A 21,547-nucleotide genomic window follows, 5' to 3' on the forward strand; every position below is an offset into this window, starting at 1 on the left:
TATTCAGTGAAATTCCCCATATTGCAATTCTTTGTTCTGCCAAGATTCACTCACCAAGGATTATGACTACAATTCACAATCTGAAGTCTGTATCCACGGTGACTCTGCTCTCAACTTTGGGTATTTCAGAAAATGCTGATTTTATGTCTCAGTTTGTGCCATTTTTCTTTTATTAATTTATTTCATTAATGCATTAGTTCAAATATATTTATTTCCCTCACACACATACAAAGCAGTCCCTGTCATTTCATATAAACAAAGACACCATAACGCAGAAGAAAAACACTAGTCTCCCAAAGCCAGAAGCCCCAATACCAGACTATGAATGTGAGGGGATACTGCCCTCAATTTCCCAAGAGCAAAGGTTCTAAAAAAAAAAAAGAAAAAAACACACAAGGGAATTTTATTATATTCAGTTCTGTGTGTCTAACATTTTTCTCTTTCAACACAGAGTATATAGTTGCCCATTTAACTCAAACACAACATTTAACGGCTTTCAAGTCTAGTTCTAACTTCAGCAAGTCTTAACACCATTTTTGAAGAGCATATTGAAAACACTGTTATTAAAATGAAGGTAACCATTCGTATTTCCTCAAGATTAGTTATCTGACGCTCCTTCATTTAGGGCCCAGAAACAGAAATGTGGCTATTATTATACCTAGACTGCTGATAAAAGAACCAACCACATATTCAGTAGGGAGGGAGGGCGAGGACAGAACACACACAGAACAGTTGCTGTTGCTCTAAATCTGGATCAACCACTGAATACGAAGTAAATTGACCTTGACCAAGGGGAGGCTTTCAAAGTAAACGGATGTTCTCCACAGTACATGAGGGAAAAGGCCTGTCTCCTACCTTTTAGTACCAAATAAGAACGCATTTAACCCTAGACAAGCCCCAGAACTACAATTTGATCTGTCTACAACCACTTTACAAGAAAGGCAGGAATACCAGGGCATATTAAGATCAGAAGGTATAACTTTATATTTTGTGAAATCTTCCATTAATTGTAAAACATAGCTTTGATATGGTTAGAAACAAACTGTATTTTAGCAAAATAGGTTTCAGTATTTGCACAATATAAAGAGTGTTTGTATTTCAACTATGGATATTTATTTCGCATAACTGTCTTTATAGACCATCTGGAAATGTAGAGGTCTTACAGCATAAGAACAAATGAAGTTTGAATGTGCTCTATTTTTCTGAGCCTCTTTTAATAAAGATTACAAGGTGTCATAAACAAAAAACTATTTCCTAAAGTACTCAACACAAATCCAGTTTTGTTTCCCTATTTCAAAACTTGGGTTTTACCTTAGGACTGTAGTAGTGAGAAGGTAGTTTGAATTGGTATATACATACACCACAGAATGAAAATAAAACCGGGGCAAATAATATCCTTGTGAGATTGATTCTTTCTAATTTAATCCTTACATAAGGGACTTTGCAAGATCTGGGAAATAATGGAATATGTGTTCTTTGTATAAATACTCTCAGTAACAAAATATAAACTATCAAGTATCAAACGTTTGGGCCCAGAAGCAATAACTGATGAAACATAAGACATAGTATTTAACCCAATTTCCCAAAGGCAGGAGTAAAAAAAGGAAGACAGAACTGATTCAGTGCATTGCATTTCCTTACCTTGAGCAATAAAGCAGCCCCAGAATCTTTAGATACAGAAATTAAACTAGGAAGGAAATATACATTTTAAAATATTAACTAACTCAGCAGTATGGAGACTAATGCATTAATGCACTTAGAACATACAATGTATAAGTTGTTTAAATAGACAAAGAAAACCTTTGGAACAGTATGGGAAGAAAAATGATTGTTGGTCTGGATGTGTCATATCCCTAAATCCAACATAAAATATCTGCTTCTATCTTTTATGTGCCATTTAAAAGGAGACCAAAGATTTCAATAAAAATTGTCCTTGGCATTTAAAGTGAAGACATGGATTTTCACTCAGTGTTGTAAAAATAAACCGTTCAATGTCCAAAGTGTAAATACAAAAAGGCCTATATAGATAAAGGTCTGAGTGGTGTGAACAGGTAAGATTTTGAAGTGCTTGTTTTTACATTAAAGAAAGTTGTTTCCTTTTCCCTATTTCAAAGTAATACCCCAAAGTCTGAAAAGCACTGAAAAGTAAAAAATAAATCATCTACAGCCCTACCATCCAGGAGTAACCACTGTTAACATTATACATTATTTTGTATTACTTTGGAGCTCACATGTTATTTAAATAGTGATCCATGTGAATATTTTTTATTGTTTTCTCCATCTGAAATGGGCATACCAAATTATCAAGATTGAAGAAATTACTTTTGTCTTTTCCTTAAAAAGTCAGGTTAAAAAAAAAAAGCCACGAAAAATGTGACTGAAGTCCCTTTCTGCCTCTCTAAAAGATGTGCTTCCCAAATTAAATTCTTTCTCTTGAGTCTTTACACCTATAGCAACATTAAAACCCAGGCACCCTGAGGATTTGTGTCACCAATTTGCTTGGTCAGGAACTGGTGTCTAACCAGCTTGCTTTCTCTCTTCACCCTCTGCACCAAGCTGCCAGCAGCTGAAGCAGTGAAGTCCACAGGGGAGCACAAACAGGGCAATGGCCCAATGGCACATAATCTGCAATGAAACTAAAAACCTCTTTATTAATGTCACTGTTACAGAACTCCACAGCAGCAAGGTTTTGTGGTTAAGGCTGAGTTCTATAGTCAGTCTTGGTTCAAGGCCAGACTTTGACATTTCCCAGATGTATTACCATGGGTAAATTAACCTAATTCCGATTTTATTATCTATAAGGTAGTAAAAAGAGCAGTACCTGGCTTCATAGGGTTATTACAAAGATTATAGTAAACAGTAACATATAAAGTGTCTGGCACTTGTTAAGCTATCAGTAAGTGTTACCTATTTTTATGATGATTTCAGCTCAACAGCCTTGACTATATTATACTTCACAAGCTAAAATGAATTGTATGGGAACATTTTCTATGACCAAAAACTTCTGGCTTTCCTAAGGAATGAATAAACTTACCTAACAAAATAAGGAGACAAGTGTTTGCTTCCAGTTTTGCCAGTTAAGCTATTTTCTTAATTTACCTATTTAACTGACAGCACTACCACCAGCATTTCCTTCATCACATACATAGGAAAACTGAGTCTCAGAGATGACTTCTTTATCCAAACCCCATGACCACTACACTGCAGAGCCAGAACTAGTCCCCAAATTGTGGCCCTAAGTCCAGGGCTTTTCTGTATCTCCTGTGAACCATCGAAACAAGTCCAAAAAATAACTGCTTAATGCATGGAATTGAGATGAATGCTTATACTCTTGGTTTTTTAGCTTCAGAGCCTCCATAATAGTCTAAACATAATGTTTAATAGGACTAACATGCTAATGTATAAAATCAAACAAAGTCTAGTATATGGAGATAAATTCTATCTGAGTAAGATGCAAACTGTTGAAAAGTTTTCCTCCCTCCCTTCTTTTAACAAAACCAGCAGTTTGGAGATACTTATTAAAGGGATGTAGAAACAATGTTTTAAAGCAGGGGTGCGGAACCTGTTTTCTGCCAAGGGCCATTTTGGATATTTATAGCATCATCTGACGGTCATACATAATTATCAACTTAAAAATGAGCTAGGGAAAAGCTCCTAGATTTATTGAATTTCGAGTCCCACCTGCGGTTGCCTTGGCAGGGCCACACCAAATGATTTTGAGGGGCCGGCTGGATGTTCCCCGCCCATTAAAGACTCCAGTCTCATCTCTAAGATATCAGATCAACCCAAAGGCACATACGGAAAACTTGTACCTAACAATGTTTTTCAAATCATTTTGTTTACAACCCACAGTAAGAAATACATCTTATTTTACAACCTCATATGTATGTAGTCATGCGCCGCTTAACCATGGAGAAACGTTCTGGGAGATGCGTTGTTAGGTGATTATCAGTGTGCAGACTTCATAGTGTGCACTTACACGGACTTGGATGGTACAGCCCACTACACACCTAGACTATATGGTGTAGCCTATTGCACCCAGGCTACAAGCTTGTACAGCATGTTACTATACTCAATACTGACGGCGATTATAGCACAATGGAAGATATTTATGTATCTAAACATATGTAATCATCAACAAGGTACAGTAAAAAAAGGCAAAAGATAAAAAATCGTATACTTGTATAGGGCACTAACGGGGAACAGAGCTCGCAGGACTGGAAGTTGCTCTGGGTGAGTCAGTGAGTGGTGAGTGAGTGCGAAGGCCTAGGGCTACTGTCCACTACTGCAGACTCTGCACTGTACACGCAGGCTGCTCTACATTTATAAAAACATTAAACCAAGCACAAGGGAAAATGATGCGACAGAAAGACACGGTAAACAGATGTTATGAGGCTGCACAGGTAAAGCGTACCATTTGATAGCGAACTTTTTTTGTAAGTCAAGAGTACACTAAAAGGACACTATACATTATAGTGAATGCATAAGCCAGTCGCACTGTCATTTATTGTTAGCAAGTATTATGTACTGTACATAACTATGGCCTAGAATTTTATACAACTGCCAGCACAGATTTGTATACACCGGCATCACCATAAACACGAGTAATGCACTGTCCTGCCACATTACAATGGCTAAGATGTCACAGGCAATAGGAATTTTTCAGCTCTATTATAATCTTAGGGGACCCACCATCGTACATGTGGTCTGTTGTTGACTGAAATGCTGGTATGCATCACATGACTATCTCTCTGTCTAGCAAAAGTTTTACACACAAATACTCTTATGTATGAATTTATTTTTCTATTCCGCTTCATTAAAAAAAATGTTGGCTGGACCCATTTAATTCATTTCAAGACTCAGTTTTAAAAACACTGAACCAAAGAGATACAAAGACTATTTGTATTATCATACCATGTTCTATTAGAAGTTTTAAAGTTATTTTAAAGGAATACCTAATCTTAGCAAGGAAAAAAAACTGATGATAATATACTGCAGGTCCTCGTGGCCTGCGTAGCTCAATGTACATCGTTTCATTATAACACTGATGAGATGCTGCAGGAACAACTCTTGTTTATATCTGTTAGCCTAGGGTAAAACTGGTTTCGCTAAAAGACATTTCACTTAAGTCACAGAACCTATCAGTGACTTTGAGTACTTACTGCCCATTGCCAGAACACTGCTGTGAAGAGTGTACTGTAGGTATTTCACACCCTCAAAGGAAAGGATCATTATAGACATATAAACTTTTGAATATTTCATACTAATGAATCAAAACCAAAAGAAAATCAAGTAAATGGGACTACAGGGAACACCTAGCTTGAGATCTGAATTTGCTCCTTTCAACCTCTTTACAGGTGGAGGGGAAAGACAGAGAAGAAAATGGGAGAAAACTTGAGCCACTTTGAGATTCTCTGCATATGTTAAAGATATAAATATATAAACATTAGTTACCCCAAATTCTGGCTAACTTCTCCCACCAAAAATAATTTTTTTCCTCACCCAAGGATATTTTTTCCATTGACTTTCAGAGAGAGTGGAAGGGGCGGGGGGGGGGGAAACAGGGGTGTGAGAGAGACACGTCAATGGGTTGCCTCCTGGGGCTGGGGATCGCACCTGCACCCCTGGTATATGGCACTGACAGGGAATCGAACCAGTAACCCTTTGGTACTTGGGCCAATGCAGTAACCACTGAGCCATGCAGGCTAAAAATAATTTTTTACAAAGTAATCTGTTAACCACTTTTTATGACAGCAATGGTGACATTTTAAATTTCACTTAAAAGGTGTCCCTGCTAAGTGGAAATACTGCATGCAGTCCTCATTGGGTCACATCTGACTAGTCCTATTGTGTGCGTACAGACTAAACCCCTTAGCCTAAACCACTGTCACAGAGGATTAAGCTGGTTTAGCAAGAATTAACAAATCAAAAGAAAAAATCCCAACACCTCTTATGTGTATTCCAGAATGAAATTAAGTGCCCCAGCTAAATCTCCTTCATTGTACTTATATTTTAATGTTTGCTCAGCATTTACCACAAAGATCAGGCACTTTAAGTTCTAGACCAAGTAAGGAGGAAGCAAGGAAGTTAACAACTGACAATATTATAAATCCTGCTACTTAACACAAACTGATTTTTCTATCAATTGTGAAAAAGAATATACTAGTAAGTTGAATCAGGCTAGAAGTGCATGAAAAGAAAACCTGAATTTAAGGCAACATTCATAAAAGTACACAGGAAAAAACTCTCAAGAACAGACTTTATTTTTAACATAAAAGTTCTTTTTCTTGTGAGGCAGAACAAGTGTTCAGATACAGGGAATACATAAGTACACAGTAACAATATTTATCACTATTGGAAATGCTGTTTTGGGGGAGAATTTTATTAGAAAAACAAAGTTTTAAAAAATTGCATTTAAAAAAGATATACACAGCTTCAACAGAGATGAAAGATACAGACTTTAAAAAAAAACATAAATTATATTTTTCAACAGGATTGCATAAACAAAATATTGTTCAGGGTTGCTCTGCTTATCATTATTTTAGGCAGAGTAAAACTTAAACCTTAAAGTGCGGAGTTAAGTATTCTTAGTTTAATGCAAATTCAGCACTTCCACTGGTCCGGTTCATTCCACTGGTCCAAGCATTTAAGGAATGAATCTTAAGTTTAGAATAGTACAGTAAATTCAGTAGTGGCAATTTTTCTTTTATTTCCTTTAACAAAAGAAAATCTTGACAACCCAGTCCTAATGTTGGACATACACAAGGCTACAAATTCTGCCATTTTTTAATACCTTCAAGTAAAATCCAACCATTAAAAAGGAAAAGGCCGTCTTGTTGCCGGTTATTTCACAGGTAGCAATAGCACCTTCTAAAAGGCTGATTTGGCTTGTCATAAGTTTAAGAAATATTTTAAACAAATGAAGAATCTAGATGAAAAATAATTTTGGCATCCATGCTCACAATATTAACCGAAAAAGGAAAAACAGGTATTTTTAAAAACATAATTGTTCACAAAAGCCATGACAAAAGCAATAGGCTTAGTCATGATAAAAAACAGTAAATTTACCTGTTTTCATCACAAGAAATTCTTTAAGGGGAAAAAAATAACAATGACGAAGGGAATAACCACAGAATAGCTTCTTCTGTCAAAATGTACATGTCACCTATTTCGTTTACTGCAATGGAAACAACTTCATTTAAAATTTTAAAAAATTGAAATTATATTCCCCTTGATGTTATTCTAATTTACTTCCTCCCTGTACAGTTTTCTATAGAATAACAATAACTCTGGAATGTAACTTTAGAAGACACTATTATGTGTTCTATTGAGACCCATTAAGAAAAAAAAAAATCAACTACCTGTGAACTAAGGGTTAAATAAAGCTGAATGGACCTATGGTTAATATGTTTTCAAGACTGAGATAAATCTCATATGTTTAAAAATTAGCCCTTTGGCACTGGCAGTTATAGTGGTTTGTACCTTGTACCTTTTTCTTCTTCAAATCTCAGGCTCTATTTCTCCCAAACCCAAGAGACACGCTTGGCTGCCATACAATTCATTTACCTACAAATTCACATTCCCCTTACAACCAAACATTACAAGTTCCACTTATAAGATTATGGAAGTAATAAAACTTGTTCTTCCATTCCTATTTTAAATTACTTTAGATTAAGGAGATGAAACTCTACAGAAAAATGTGAATTAGACAATCATACACAACAGAGTAAAAGGAAAAACTTCACGAAGTGGCATTCAAGTTGTAAAATACCCTTGTAACTTGTAGGGATGGAGACAGAAGAAAGGTAAGTGTTAACATGGATTTAACAGAGCTCAGATAATCCAAAAACTAAGGAGTGTTTTTTTTTAACCTTGTTTTTAACTTCCTCTGCCTACCTTTTAAACTAACTCACCTGATTTCAGTTTTACCTTTTCTGTACTTCTGATAGAGCGGTTCTCTGTGGTGGGATGGTAAAGGCAAAGGCAAAGAATCAAGGTTCTCAACAAACCAACCAGAACATTTAGATCCTGAATAACTGGGCTTTTACTGATTTAAAAGCCACATGTACTAATTCCAAGTAAATTAGCTTCGGACAAAAAAGGTACCAAAATTCATCAGTCTCATCGACTAACCTAAGACTTGTATGTTTAATTTATCTAACTTCCCTAAATACATCTCCATTTAAACTTTAATAGGGCATATTTATTATTACTTAGATGTTTTAAAGGTGCATGAGAATAAGAAGTACTTTCAGAAGATTTATTGCTACCACTAGGTTTTCTTTGATGGGATATGTCTGGATAAACTGACACAGTAACCCTCTAAATTATATCCCTTTTACAAGTATTTAAAACTTTCTCTCTCTTTAATGTGTATAAGAACATTAAATTATTGCATCATAAGGTAGTATGCGAAGACCTTAGGATGCTTTTTATCAACACAGTTTGCTGAAACTCACTTCTTAAAAGACAGAGCTGCTTCTTAATTTTACTGCCACATACCCAGACATGAAATACTGCTGACGTGTGATATTGGCAGTGACTGTATTAGAATAAGCCTAAATCCAGAACTGGGTTTTTCAAAGATTCCTGTTGTCTATGCTCCAAAGCTCTCCTTTGCCCGTTTTCCCCACTGTGTGGAATGGAGAGACAATTAGCAAAACCTGTAGGTAACATCTCAGTGCCAACTACCATAAAGAAAACGTCAGTCGCAAGATTCTGTGACTACAGATTGCTATTCAATGGATTACACTCCTGACAAACTACTAACCCTGACCAAATCCACAAGACAACAACATCACAAAAGCAAAGGAGGAAATCCATGCACAGTCATTTTAGGATCTCTTGGGACTATGATACAGTGATAATTAAAGGTAGAATGACACCTGTGGTAAAGGGAGATCATGGTGACAAATACTGCGCAGAAAACTAAAGGGGCTCCTTACTCCTAGCTATGCAATCCACATCGGGTAGAGCTTGCTTTTGGCTCACCGACTTTTAAACCAAGTTCCAGCGATGGGTGAGAACATATTAAGCTCTCGTCTCCAGAATATAATTTTTCTGAGCACATAATGAAATGTGTACAGGAGTAGTGAAGAAAACAGCAGTTTTACAAATATTTCACCCAAAGCACAAACTTCTGACATCAAAAAACATAAATCACAATGTACTGATATTGCTTTTTATTTCTTTTTATATATACTTGTTCAATGTATTTATCAATTCCTGTTTGGGAGAAGAACACAGTCATGAGATTAAGATTGCTGGGAAAATGTCAACAATCCCTTTGGTCCCAAAGCTGAAAACAGCTGAGAAAAGCACACATCTAGAAAGGGAAACAAGAAACAGAGGCCACCAAAGAATCTTTTGAACATCTGTTTGCTACATTTCAGAAAATGTAACATTGGTATTATAAAATAGTCATATTCATATAAAAGATGGTTCTTGCAGCATCATTCACGTCTCCAGGAATCATGTTTGCAGGGGTCAGTTTTTTGTCTTGTTTTTGTTTCTAAAGTTGTTTAATTTGAAAACAAAAAACAATGTTATTAGCCCGCCAAAAGTAAAGAATGAGACCTTTTGTTTCAACCGGTGCTTTAGGAAAAAGTAGGCTAAGCACTAGGGCTGGCCTTCAGGAGCGAGCAGAGCCATCAGAGGGGGGCTTTCTTCCAGAAGCTGTGCTGGGACACGTCACTGTGGAAAGCTGGAGCACGTCACAGCCAACTGGGAGGGCACGGTGCCATCATGGTCAAGAGATCTGAGGAACAGTGGCTACGCAGCGCTGGGACCTATCCTTCAGCTTCCTCAATCGGTTCTGGTGGTGTGAGTAGAGAAGCCGATGGCATGACTGTACTCGTTCCCCGGGAGACTCGGTCTTGCTCTGTGTTTGTAGACAGGGAGGCCACAGCAATGGGCTGCAGCAGAGTGGTTGTCATGCCAGTGGTGACTGTCAGACTGTGGCCAGAGCCCTTGAGGGTGAGGTCTGGTGTGGGAAGGAGTGGCTTGAGGATGCTGACGAGGCAGAAAGCAGAGCCACTTTTAGGAATGAAATTCACCTTGTTTTTGTCAGGACAGTAAAAGGCTGGGATTTCATGAAGCTGTTTTGGCCTAGACAGAGCAGACAACCCAATACTTTTAAAGTCACAGAACACTGGAAGTAAGTTATTTTTTTATAATATTTAAACAGGTAACTTATAGATACGTAAAAGGAATACAAAATTCAAGCTATATCAAAAGCTTCAAATGCTATGGACCACAGTGGAATTAGAAACAATTCAAAATACATATTTCAGAATGCCTGAAGGACGCCATTCACGTTGCTGCTTTCAGTTGCCTGGTGGGCCCTGTGCACCACATAAGTAGCTCAGGCTGATGACTACTACAACTCGATGAAGATCTGAAAACTCAGAATTTCTTTACTTTAGGAAATTCCTTATTCATACTAATAAAGAATTTCCTAAAGTAAAGAAATTCTGAATGTTCAAAGACAAAAATATGTTCCACTACCATGATTTTCCAAAGTCTGCACTATTCTGAAAGGAGATGCAAAGAAGTCAATGACACCATATCCATCTTTTGCTAAGTTCAACTACTGCACGACTAAACTTTGATAGGCTTAAGTTTTCTCTTCAAGTGCACTTAAAAATCTTTGATTGAAACAACTGAGTTAACCATGATGGTTTTCTGAGAAACATAATAGAAATGTGAAACCAAAATAAAACTAATGGTAGTCTTCTGCTCTCAAACTTTTATTCAAGTCAAATCCTTCCCTATCCCAGATGCTCCTGAAAATTAACCCAAATAGTTGGAAAAGGATACTAGTGTTAATGGTATTCTATGAAAATAAAAATATAGAAAATTAAAGTGTTAAAGTAACATGGAAATATCACAAAATTAAAAATCTGAGCATGCCAAGTCTGCATTAGCTTCTGGGGACCCGAAGATGAAACAATCTACAAGGAGATAATATTGGAGGGAGGGAGGTACTGAGGGCTGTACTTCAATACAATTAGTCTCCTTTGTAATCCTATGTGTTTTATGCATTTAAAACAATCAGAGAAGTTACAAATTACTTCAAACCATGTATAAGTTTTACCAGGCTTCCAAAGGTGTCCATAGCACAAAAATGGTACAGACTCCTGCAAGAGGATCTGACAGATGTGATAAAATAGCTTGTAAAAGGTTTAGAAGTAGCACAGGGAGGGAATAACCAGTGGCACAAAGAAAGAGGGCGAGTTTGGGAAGAGGAAGCCTTCCAAAGGAAGTCACATCTGAGCTGGGTTTTAAAGAATGAATAAACGGACCTGGGGAGTGGGTGCAAAAAGAATAAAGTTTCAAGAAGACAGTGCTTTGAGTGGGCAGATTTTATCAATTAACAGTGAACACTGCCCATGAATAGTTTTGACAAATGTAATAACTTGAATAAAATTACATGAGGGAGTGGGTTCATGAGGACAGGCCCAACTCCAGCTGCCACCTCACCAGTCCTCTCTTGACCTGAGCCTCCACCTAAGGGCTCTGGCAGCAGAGGCCTGGACAGTCACTTCACCTCTCTGAGCCTCAGCTGTCTCAGCTGAGATGGGTTGAACACTCCCTACCTCCCAGCCTTATCACTGAGATTTAATGAGATAAATCCCAGTGCCTGGCACACAGTAAGTGCTCAATAGATGACACTTCACTCTCCCTGTGTGGGACCTATGGAGATACTAGCCCCAGGCCTTGCCTTGAAAGGGTCCAGATCTGCACTGTCCACCGGGGTAGTCATGAACCCCATGTGGCTACTGAACACTGAAAATGTGGGCAGTAGGAATGGAGATGTGCCATCAGTGAAATACACACTGGATTCTGACAACCTGGTACATAAAAGGAATGTAAAACATCGTATGAACAATGTTTCATATTGACTACATATTGAAATGACAATATGTCTGGTACATTGGGTTACATGAAATATATTATTAAATGTAAAAAAAAGGAAATTACATCATTTAAATTGTTTTATTTGGAGACTATTCTTTCTTGAATACAACAGAAACTTAACCTGTCGAGTACTTTTGGCCCACAAATGTATTTGGATAAACTCCTGATAAGAATACACACACAATTTTTACTATCTGTATGGTTTTCAATTGCTTAAGAAGGCAGAAAATTAAATATGCCTGAGTTTTCTTTTCTTTTTTTTCTCTTTTTTAATATATCTTTATTGATTTCAGGAGAGGAAAGGAGAGGGAGAGAGAGAGAGACAGAAACATCAATGATGAGAGAGTCATTGATCGGCTGCCTCCTGCAAGCCCCCGACTGGGGATCGAGCCCGCAACCCAGGCATGTGCCTGGACCAGGAATCGAACCCTGATCACCTGGATCCTAGGCCGACGCTCAATCGCTGAGCCACACCCGGCCAGACCTGAGTTTTCTTTTAAAGACAATTATTAGAGAAAGATTTCTTATATTAAGTGGGGAGCCTAATCAATTTTTACACCCTCCTCCAAATGAGTCCTAGGTTTTTAATTAATTTGTTTGAGGTTATCTTTTAAAAAATTACCTTTTTATTGATTTTAGAGAGAGGAAGGGAAGAGAAAAAGAGAGAAACATCAATGTGGGAGAAAAACATTGATTGGTTGCTTCCCCCACACATCCTGACCAGGGATAGAACCAGCAACCTCGGTATGTGCCCTGACCAGAATCGAACCCATCACCTTTTTCGTGTACAGGACAATGCCAGGGCTGAGGTTATCGTCTGAAAAATGATTTAAGCCCAGCTGGTGTGGCACAGTGGTTGAGTGAGGTTGACTCATGAACCAGGAGATCAAGGTTCCATTCCAGGTTGGGGCACACATCTGGGTTGTGGGCTCCATCCCCAGTAGAGGCCATGCAGGAGGCAGCTGATCAATGACTCTCTCTCATCACTGATGCTTCTCTTTCTCCCTCTCCTTTCCTCTCTCTGAAATCAATAAAAACATACATTTTTTAAAAATAAATGACTTAAGACAGCCCTGGCCAGTGTGGCTCAGTTGGTTGAAGTGTTCTTCCTTGTACTGAAAGGTTCAATTCCAGTCAGGGCACATACCTAGGTTGCTGGCTCCATCCCTGAGAGGCAACCAAATGATATTTTGCGCTCTCTCTCTCTCCCTTCCTCTCCCTCTAAAATCAATAAAAACATATCCTCAGATGAAGATGTTTTTAAAAAAGTAACAAAAAAAATGACTTAAGACATGTGACTGCTTATGGATCTTGAGGATGAAACCTCACATTTCTGAAATACAATTGAACTTCCTGACTAATTTTTTTTAATGAGAGAATCTAAAAAGTTTAATTTCCCTACTGCTTTCATGAGAACACTTATGAAAAATGTTTACACAAAATTATATAAACAGTAACTTTGTCTAACTAGCACCCAGATCAAGAAAACAGAACATTAACAGTAAAAAGCACCAAAAAAACCCTCTCCTTGTTTCCTTCTCCAGTTACTGCCCCAACTCACGAAGAGGAATCATTCCTGACCTCTTAACATTTAACTTCTAGAAGCATATTACCCACCCCTCAGGCGTATGACTTATGCTAGTAGAAGCTGTAAGTATTAATATTATATCAAAGCTTTCTTCAACTTAAGAACCATAACTAAAAAAGAAAAAAAATCTCAAAGTTTTAAAATTTTATTTTTCTTTAAATTGTTATTCTAAAAGGATTATGTATCTAAATAGATATGTTTGCTAGCTGACTTTCTGAAAAATGGATGAACAGGTTGGACAATTACAGGTATTTCCATATTGATGCAAAGAATTCTTTGGTATCATTTTTAAAAGGCTTACACAATTTTTTTTCTTTTTTGATTCAGGCATAAATTTTCAGTGAAGAAAATGGTGGGGAGAAGTAACTTATAATGGGAAGGAGGGAGGGAGAGAGGAAGAAAGGATGTCATGTAATATTTTTTAAAATACCACTATACTGCAAAGTTCATAATATATAGGAATCTAAGGTAATCGAGGCTGAGCTCATTAGCTGAGATCAGGAAGCAGCCTGTGTGACTTCACTGAAAAGGACCAAGTGCAGGTGGCAGGGCCACGGTGTGTGTGTATCAGACTAGAGAGTCAAAGGGAAGTGAAAAATGTGGTCTTGCCCTTTCTGGTTCAAATCCAACTACCTATTTTCTTTCAGGTAAATAAACATACATTTCTAGAAACTGGACCCTCACCCTACTCCAACCTCTACAAATCAGAGCTACTTCCCTTAAACCAAAAGTAAGATTTAGAGAGAAAAGTATTCTTTAAAGAAATTAAATAAGCAAAATGTTTTTAATTAGGACCAATAACTGACTTAAACTCTCAGCTGGCACCAGTCAAGCTTTTAGACTGGCACAGTGAAAAACAAAATAAGCAGTTGCTAAAATAGTTTTCAATTACTGTCACAAAAGCAGATAGGAGGTGGATAGCTGGGATTTCCTATTAGAGAAGTTGAAGGGATTCAAACAAATACAATGATCTTTATGTGGCAAATTACCGAGAATTTAGGTTAAAAGAAGCACTGACAGGAGGGGCACATAAAGGAACAAAAGGATACCATATTTCAAAATGATTCCAAGATGTTCATAATAGATGAAAAAGATAAATTATGTGAGTCGGACAAGGTTGGATAATATCTACACTGTATTTTAGGTTTCACAGTGAGAAAAAGTGGAGGCCTTTAGACTAGCAGCCATAGTGAGACTGGAAGGTGACGGCTAAGTACTATAGCCACATTCCCAAATAATGTTCATCACCTAATTTGCTCAGTCTCATAAACACTTAACAACCCTGTCGCCATCACTTATAAAGCAAGGAGTCACAGCTACTGAAAACCCAAGGCTGTTTGAGTCTAAAATTGGAGTATTCGACTAGAGTACATACAACCAAAGCACCAGACGTTGAAAATTCTACTTATTTTCTTCATCGCAGTAACATGATTCTGCAAACAGAATTGTTTCCTATATTGGCAGACAAAATATTTTTTAAAACTGATTAAAGAACTGAAGACCCCAAGAGTAGATAAAAACCAAAGGGAATTCGATCCTTGAAAGAAGGTAACCACACTGGGTGAGAACTATGGTCTATTTTTAATATACTGCTAAATTCAAAGTGTGATGTTGACTGTATACACGTTCAAAAATAACAGCCACAGATGATACTTTGGAAATAACTGAGAAAATGTGAATAACAACTGGATATTAACTGATATTAAGCAGTTACTGTTAATTTTCTTTGGTGTGATAATGGTATTGTGGTCATGTAGGAGTACTGTGGTTACTTTTAGGAAACAAGTATTAAATCGTATTTAAGGTTAAGTGTCATGGTGTCTGCAACTTACTTTCAAACAGTTCAGCAAAAACACTACCACACACAGACAAAGCAAATACAGCAAAATGTTATTACAGAATATAGGTGGTGGTTATATGGGTGATCACTGTACTATTCTTCAAGTTATTTGAAAATTCTCATAAAAGCTTTTGGATATTTTGGGGGGAGTTACTTACGAGCATTCCTCAAAGACTTTGACCCTTTCACAGCCCTCTGGAGGTTCCCTTTTGAACATATAACTGTTGTTAGGTTTTGGTGAGGTTGCGTATTTGGGCAAAGGAGAGTTGTTCCCATTCTCTGCAATAAATGACATACTAGATTACTAAGAAATACAACTACATAGATGCCTAGTCACACTGTATTTAACTGTTCTTGCCTTCCCCCAATACCATGAACTACTTGAGGGTAGAAACAGTGTTTTACTCATCAACATCACCCCAATATCTAACACAATTCCTGGTAAAGAAGAGATAATGTTTGTTAAGTAAATGCATAAACAAATAAAAGATTTTTATCTCTTTTCCACTTATAATTACCACCTCTTAGGCCTGTCTCATGGATTTATTTTTATCCCATACACAGCACATAGACCCAAATGGCACTTCCATTCTTCCCAGTACAAGTAGCTGAAATTGTTCTGCACTGGCTGCTTATCATTCTCCCCTGTGCTGCCCTTCAGAATTTCTCAGCTGATTCCTTGGCTCCTCCGGTTACCATCTCTGCTCCAGGAAGTCAGAGCCATATGTGCACGGTACACCAAAGGCTTCCTTTTGCCTATGAACTTTTCCATACCTAAGAGAGCCTTCTTTGCTGATTTTCTGAAACTGCCTTCAAAGTCTGGCTCATAACTACTAAGGTGACAGAGAATAAAGTGCTTTTCAGGACAAATGATCATCTCATTTACACCAAAAAGAATGTTTCTCACTAATGAGATACTTGTATTATTAAAAGTACAAAAAAAGGGAGGAATAAAAGTCCATAAACCCACCCAACTTGACCATCACCCAAGCACACACAATAAAACCTACTGTTTTGTACTCCAATTTTTAAAAATCTGTTTTGAAACGTCTTGAAGTAATTACCTTAGTAGATTTAACTGTGTGTGTCCTGCTAGAAAATAAACAGAATAAAAACAGGTGGCATTCCCTTATCATCTGGTAACAAATTCCTCCTGCATTGTACCTTTATCCCTGGGATCAATGAGCAGGTCATCAGCTGAGCAAGGGCTCTCTTCACTACCTTCATTGGAGATGGTGAGGAAGGACGTGGGGGACACAGACTGAGAGCGGCTGCTGTTGTTGCTTCCCCTGTCTGCCCCCCCGGGGGTCTGCGTGTCGATGCTGCGTGTGCTGCTACTTCTCTGTACAAGGGGGGGAGGTGCACGATGGCCATCAGGAATATCTTGTGGCTGTTATAAAAGTTTCAAACATATGCATATTTATTGCTGATTTTGAAATTCACCCAGAAATGCACTCAGTGTCAACCTTCCCCTATTGTTCCAGAAGACTCATAAATCAGAAATCCCCTAGTTATTAGGCCAAGAGAAAGCCTTGATGTTGCTCCATTAGTGACATCCCTGTCTAATTTGACTCCCCCACTATACACCGAGCAGCATGGGCAAAGATTCTGTATTTCCAGGGTCTGGCACCTGACAGGTGGTGAATGCATGCTGAATGATAACTTGCACTGAATTACTTATCATGTGCTAAACATTACTTTAAAAATTATAAAGAAGAGCCATGGTAAAATGAGAAATCTAGGTATAACACTAGATTCCATATAAGAAAAGGTTATCCATTATGGGAACTAGAGATACCTGATGTCAAGCCCTGTTACCTCCTCCCCCTGCCAATTCTCCCTGAGTTTTTTCAAAGAAACCTTCCTACATGAGGAAAAGATTAATCACAACAGTGCTAATTATAGAGGGGATCAAGAAAAACAATCTGAAAAAAGCTTGTGGGGCTCACTTATCAGAGAAACCAGCTCCCTGTTCACCTGTGGCTCATTTACCTTTATTTTATTAGGGAAAGTTTCCCCTATCATGCAATATGGAGAAGGAGAGGGTGCTGGGGAGTTGTGTTTAATCTAAACCAAACTTTAACCTTAAGGGAGAGGATCTTAATTAAGCATCAATAAAATACTACTTCCAACTCAGTTCTTTCACTGAAGAAAAAAGCTTAATATACTCTATGACATGGTTTTAAATATAAACAGGAAATTATCTCATGATGTCTTACATATGAATCATTCTTATGTGTATTAAAGTCAGTAGAACATTCTTATGAGCATGATAGGTAAGCAGAACTGCACACTTCATGATGTTATCATCGTTAAACAAATAATAAGTGACAATAAGAAACAGGTATCCCTGTCCAGGTGGCTCAGTTGGTTGGAGCATTGTCCTGTGCACCAAAAGGTTGTGGGTTCAATTCCCAGTCAGGGCACATTCCTAGGTTTCAGGTTTGATGCCAGTAGGGAAGAGTAACAGGGAGGCAACCGATCAATGTTTCTCTCACCATCACCACCCTCTAAATATACCCTCATGTGAAGATTAAAAAAACCACACAGGTGGTTTCATGCTTAAAAAGTATTTGATGTCAAATCCCTCTCTCCCCAACAAATTAGTAAGCTAGACTTTTGTTAAATGGAGTTATCATAATTAGAAGTATACCACCTATCTAGTGATTTTTAAATACAGATAAATAAATAAAATAGTTTCTGTTCAAGGATCCAAATTTAAGTCACATCAGTTGTCTCCATCATATGCAAAGAAATGAACACTTTTCATTCACTTGCCAAGGTCAAAGTTTTTCAAAAGATAAAAATTTTCATTCTCTCTCAACAAGAAGGAAGAAATGTAAGTAAATATGGAAGACAAAATTGTGAATTTTTTAATAGTTAGAAGAGTTAATGTGTAAGAATTACTTACTATAAGTTGTTCTTCCTTTTCCCCTGTCTCTTTAATTATTATTTCAATCTCCTGATTCAATCCTTCCACACTGTTCCGGAACCGGGAGCCTGTTGATTTGGTGATGGGAATTACTGGAATAAGTGTACTCTTTGGAACAGGAGCCTTGAGAAGAATTGGTAAAGAGGGGAGAAGAGAGGTTTAATACTACCTTTTCATTCTCCAGATTGAAACATACTTCTAGTTGACATGGCAACTCCAAAATAAGTCAAAATAAATATAGGCCTTGCAAAACAGAGTAACCAAACCTGCTGTTCAGTATACATGAAATGTCACTTAAAGCCAAAACCCCAGACACTCCAGGTAGGCTTTCAGAAGTATATTCACATCTATGAGGAACTGTAAAGGGAACAGGGATAAAGGAATAATAAAATAATTTCAATCTCAGAAATTCTTTTATGATTGTAACAGAGTTCAAATTTCAGACATAACTTTAAAGTCCTCTAGTGCCACGATTAACTATATTCATAGCAAGACTGAAATGAGAATAGGGCCCCTGTAAAGTTTAATTATTTATACTTTCATTATCATGATTTTAATGATTTGTTCAGGGAAAAAAATGGTATGATTCACTTTCTTTTTTTTCCCAAAGCCTATCTCTAATTTTTAAAAAAATATGTATTTTTCATTGACAGTTATTACTTTTGAAAAGAACTGATCCGGCTGGTGTCCCACTAAGCCAAGAGGTCACTGGTTCTATTTTGGGTCAGGAAACCTGCCGGGGTTTCAGGCTCAATCCCCAGTAGGGGGCACGCAGGAGGCAGCTGATCGATGATGTTTCTCATCAATGTTTCTCTCTATTCCTCTCTAAAATCATAAAAACATATTTTTTTTTAAAAAAAGAACTGATTATATAATTACAGTATATTACTTGGTTTCCTGAAAAAATACTCAAAATAAAATGTGAAACAAGAATTGGAAAGGCCCTGGCCGGATGGCTCAATTGATTGGAGCATTGTTCCATACACCTAAAGGTTTTCGAATATACGGTCAGGGCACATACCTAGGTTGTGGGTTCAACCCCCAGTTGGGGCACCTAAGAGAGGCAACCGATCAATGTTTCTCTCTCACATCAATGTTCCCCTCTCCCTCCCCATCCCTTCCTCTCTCTCTAAAATTAATAAAAACATATCCTTGGGTGAGGAATATAAAAAAAAAAAATTGCAAAGATATCTGCCAAAATTAACAGCAACAGTGTGCCAGAGATCATCTTGTGCATCGTCCTGCTGCCTGGTAAAAAAATGTGATTAACCCGTCCTTCATTTGGAAGGCTTCTTTGAAAAACGTGTCTTTCTGAGGAAGGTGGGAAAGGAGAAAAGGTAACAAGGCCTTTAATCAATTATCGCTAGTTTCATTTAATGGTTAACCTTGTTTTCTGATGCAGAACTTAGTGTTAAACTTGTATTCTTCCTCTTTTATTCCTGCTCATCTTTATAACTGAAATTTTTAAAAATTAAGCGTAACACAATAACAATCCTTGGAAAAGGCAAGAAACTGAAGAAAAACATCCAAGGGGAAGCTTTTATCTGGAGCGCCGAAGCAGCACTTCTTCACTGCTTATTCTTGCACCTGAGAGTCTCACTTTGCCCACATGTTATAGAGGAACACAATCACCTACCTCAGGGAGTGGTTTTGAGAATGAAATGAGAGGACATGTGGCACAGTGCCTGGGACCATAATGGATACATACTCAGTAAATACTAGATATAATTTTTATTGTATTTTCCCTATCATGTATTTTATTCTTAAAATCATCCTTGTCTTTTCAAAAATTTTTTCAAGTATTTCATTTTTTCTACAAAGTGTCTTCTAATTTTCCCCTTTTTAATCCCTGTTCCCCAATCTTCTCCTCATATCCTCAAGCTTCTCATATTATTTATTCCCTTTTCTCCTCCATCTCTTCTTTCTGCCCCTTTTCTGGTCTCAATATCTACTATCAAAGTAAGGAATATGAAAAATTAAGGTTAGATATTCTATAGCTGTTTTATAGAGAATATTTATGGAATTAAAATTTTTTCAAATACACATCTGTGTGCCATTCTCTACAGTGTAGATCTTGGGGCACTGATGATATATACCATTTCAAAAATTGTTTTTTGAGTAAAATCTCTGCCACATCAATAAATCTATTCTCTTGGTCTAGTTCATTTTCTTTGAACACTTGTCCTCGTTAGACCCCTCTTTGGCTTTTTCAAAAGTGCTAACTCTACATCCAACTTGGCTGGTATCTAAACACATCATCATTAAAGATCAAGAACTATTGGGGGGAAAAAACTTTAACTCACCGACACTCTATATTTCTCAAAATTTAAACCTGATACAACCTAGTGTCAGCTAAACTTTAAAATCCAAGTAATACAGAGTGGCCTGTAAGGTAATGATGATGGGATTTTAAAAAGGTAAATGAGAGTTATTTTGCAAATTTAAAAACAGAAAATTATGGGACGAAAATTTGACCTATATGTCTTCAAAAGGTTTAGCTCTCATTTTTCTTTTGGTTCCCGCTTTCCTCAAATAAAAACATAAATACTTGTTCAGGAAAAACAATCACACAACTAATTTCTCAGTATCTTCTGTTCTTCCTATTGAAACAAAGCACCATCTATCCAAGATACTGTACAAAAGCAAAGTTAAAAAGCACTCTTCCTTTAGCTTTTTTTTTTTTTAATATATCTTTATTGATTTTAGAGAGAGGAAAGGAGGGGGGGATAGAGAGGTAGAAACATCAATGATGAGAGAGTCATTGATTGGCTGCCTCCTGCATGCCCCCGACTGGGGATAGAGCCTGCAACCCGGGCATGTGCCCTGACCAGGAATGGAACCCCGAACGCCTGGATCCTAGGTCGATGCTCAACCACTGAGCCACACCCGGCTGGGCTCTTCCTTTAGCTCTTAAAGTTTATCTGACCAAAAGCCAATATATACATATACAACACACACATTTATATTTCACACAGAAAAAAAAGATTATTCTCTCAAAATATCAAGAGTAAGCCATATGTGGATAAAAGAATTATAGGTAATATACTTTTCTTCTATTTCTCTACCATCAACCTGAATGGAGAAACTATGTCTTATTCATCTTCTGTCTAGAACAGAAATGCTATTCAACAAGGCTAGTGTTATGGAACATGTGTCTGTCTGTGTCCTGCTAAAAGTCATGTTGAAACCGTAACCCCCAATGTAGCTACATTAAGATATGGGGCCTGTAAGGAATAAGAACAGGGCCATGATCCAATGATTAGTGATT

General features: G+C 37.3%; 1 protein-coding gene across 1 annotated transcript in view; it reads right to left on the reverse strand.

The window, feature by feature from the left end:
- Window positions 1-6,242: 6,242 nt before the first annotated feature.
- Window positions 6,243-21,547, reverse strand: part of FAM117B (family with sequence similarity 117 member B) — a 69,851-nt gene continuing 54,546 nt past the window's right edge. The window contains exons 5-8 of the mRNA XM_087819663.1: window positions 18,259-18,402; window positions 16,512-16,737; window positions 15,506-15,626; window positions 6,243-10,107 (exon numbers count right to left, since the gene is read on the reverse strand). Of these exons, the coding sequence (XP_087675789.1) occupies window positions 9,789-10,107; window positions 15,506-15,626; window positions 16,512-16,737; window positions 18,259-18,402 (810 nt within the window). The 3' untranslated portion in view covers window positions 6,243-9,788. The remainder of the gene's footprint in view (window positions 10,108-15,505; window positions 15,627-16,511; window positions 16,738-18,258; window positions 18,403-21,547) is intronic.

The sequence above is a fragment of the Miniopterus natalensis genome, chromosome 8, assembly GCF_054644295.1.
Source record: "Miniopterus natalensis isolate mMinNat1 chromosome 8, mMinNat1.hap1, whole genome shotgun sequence".
Lineage (NCBI taxonomy): Eukaryota > Metazoa > Chordata > Mammalia > Chiroptera > Miniopteridae > Miniopterus > Miniopterus natalensis.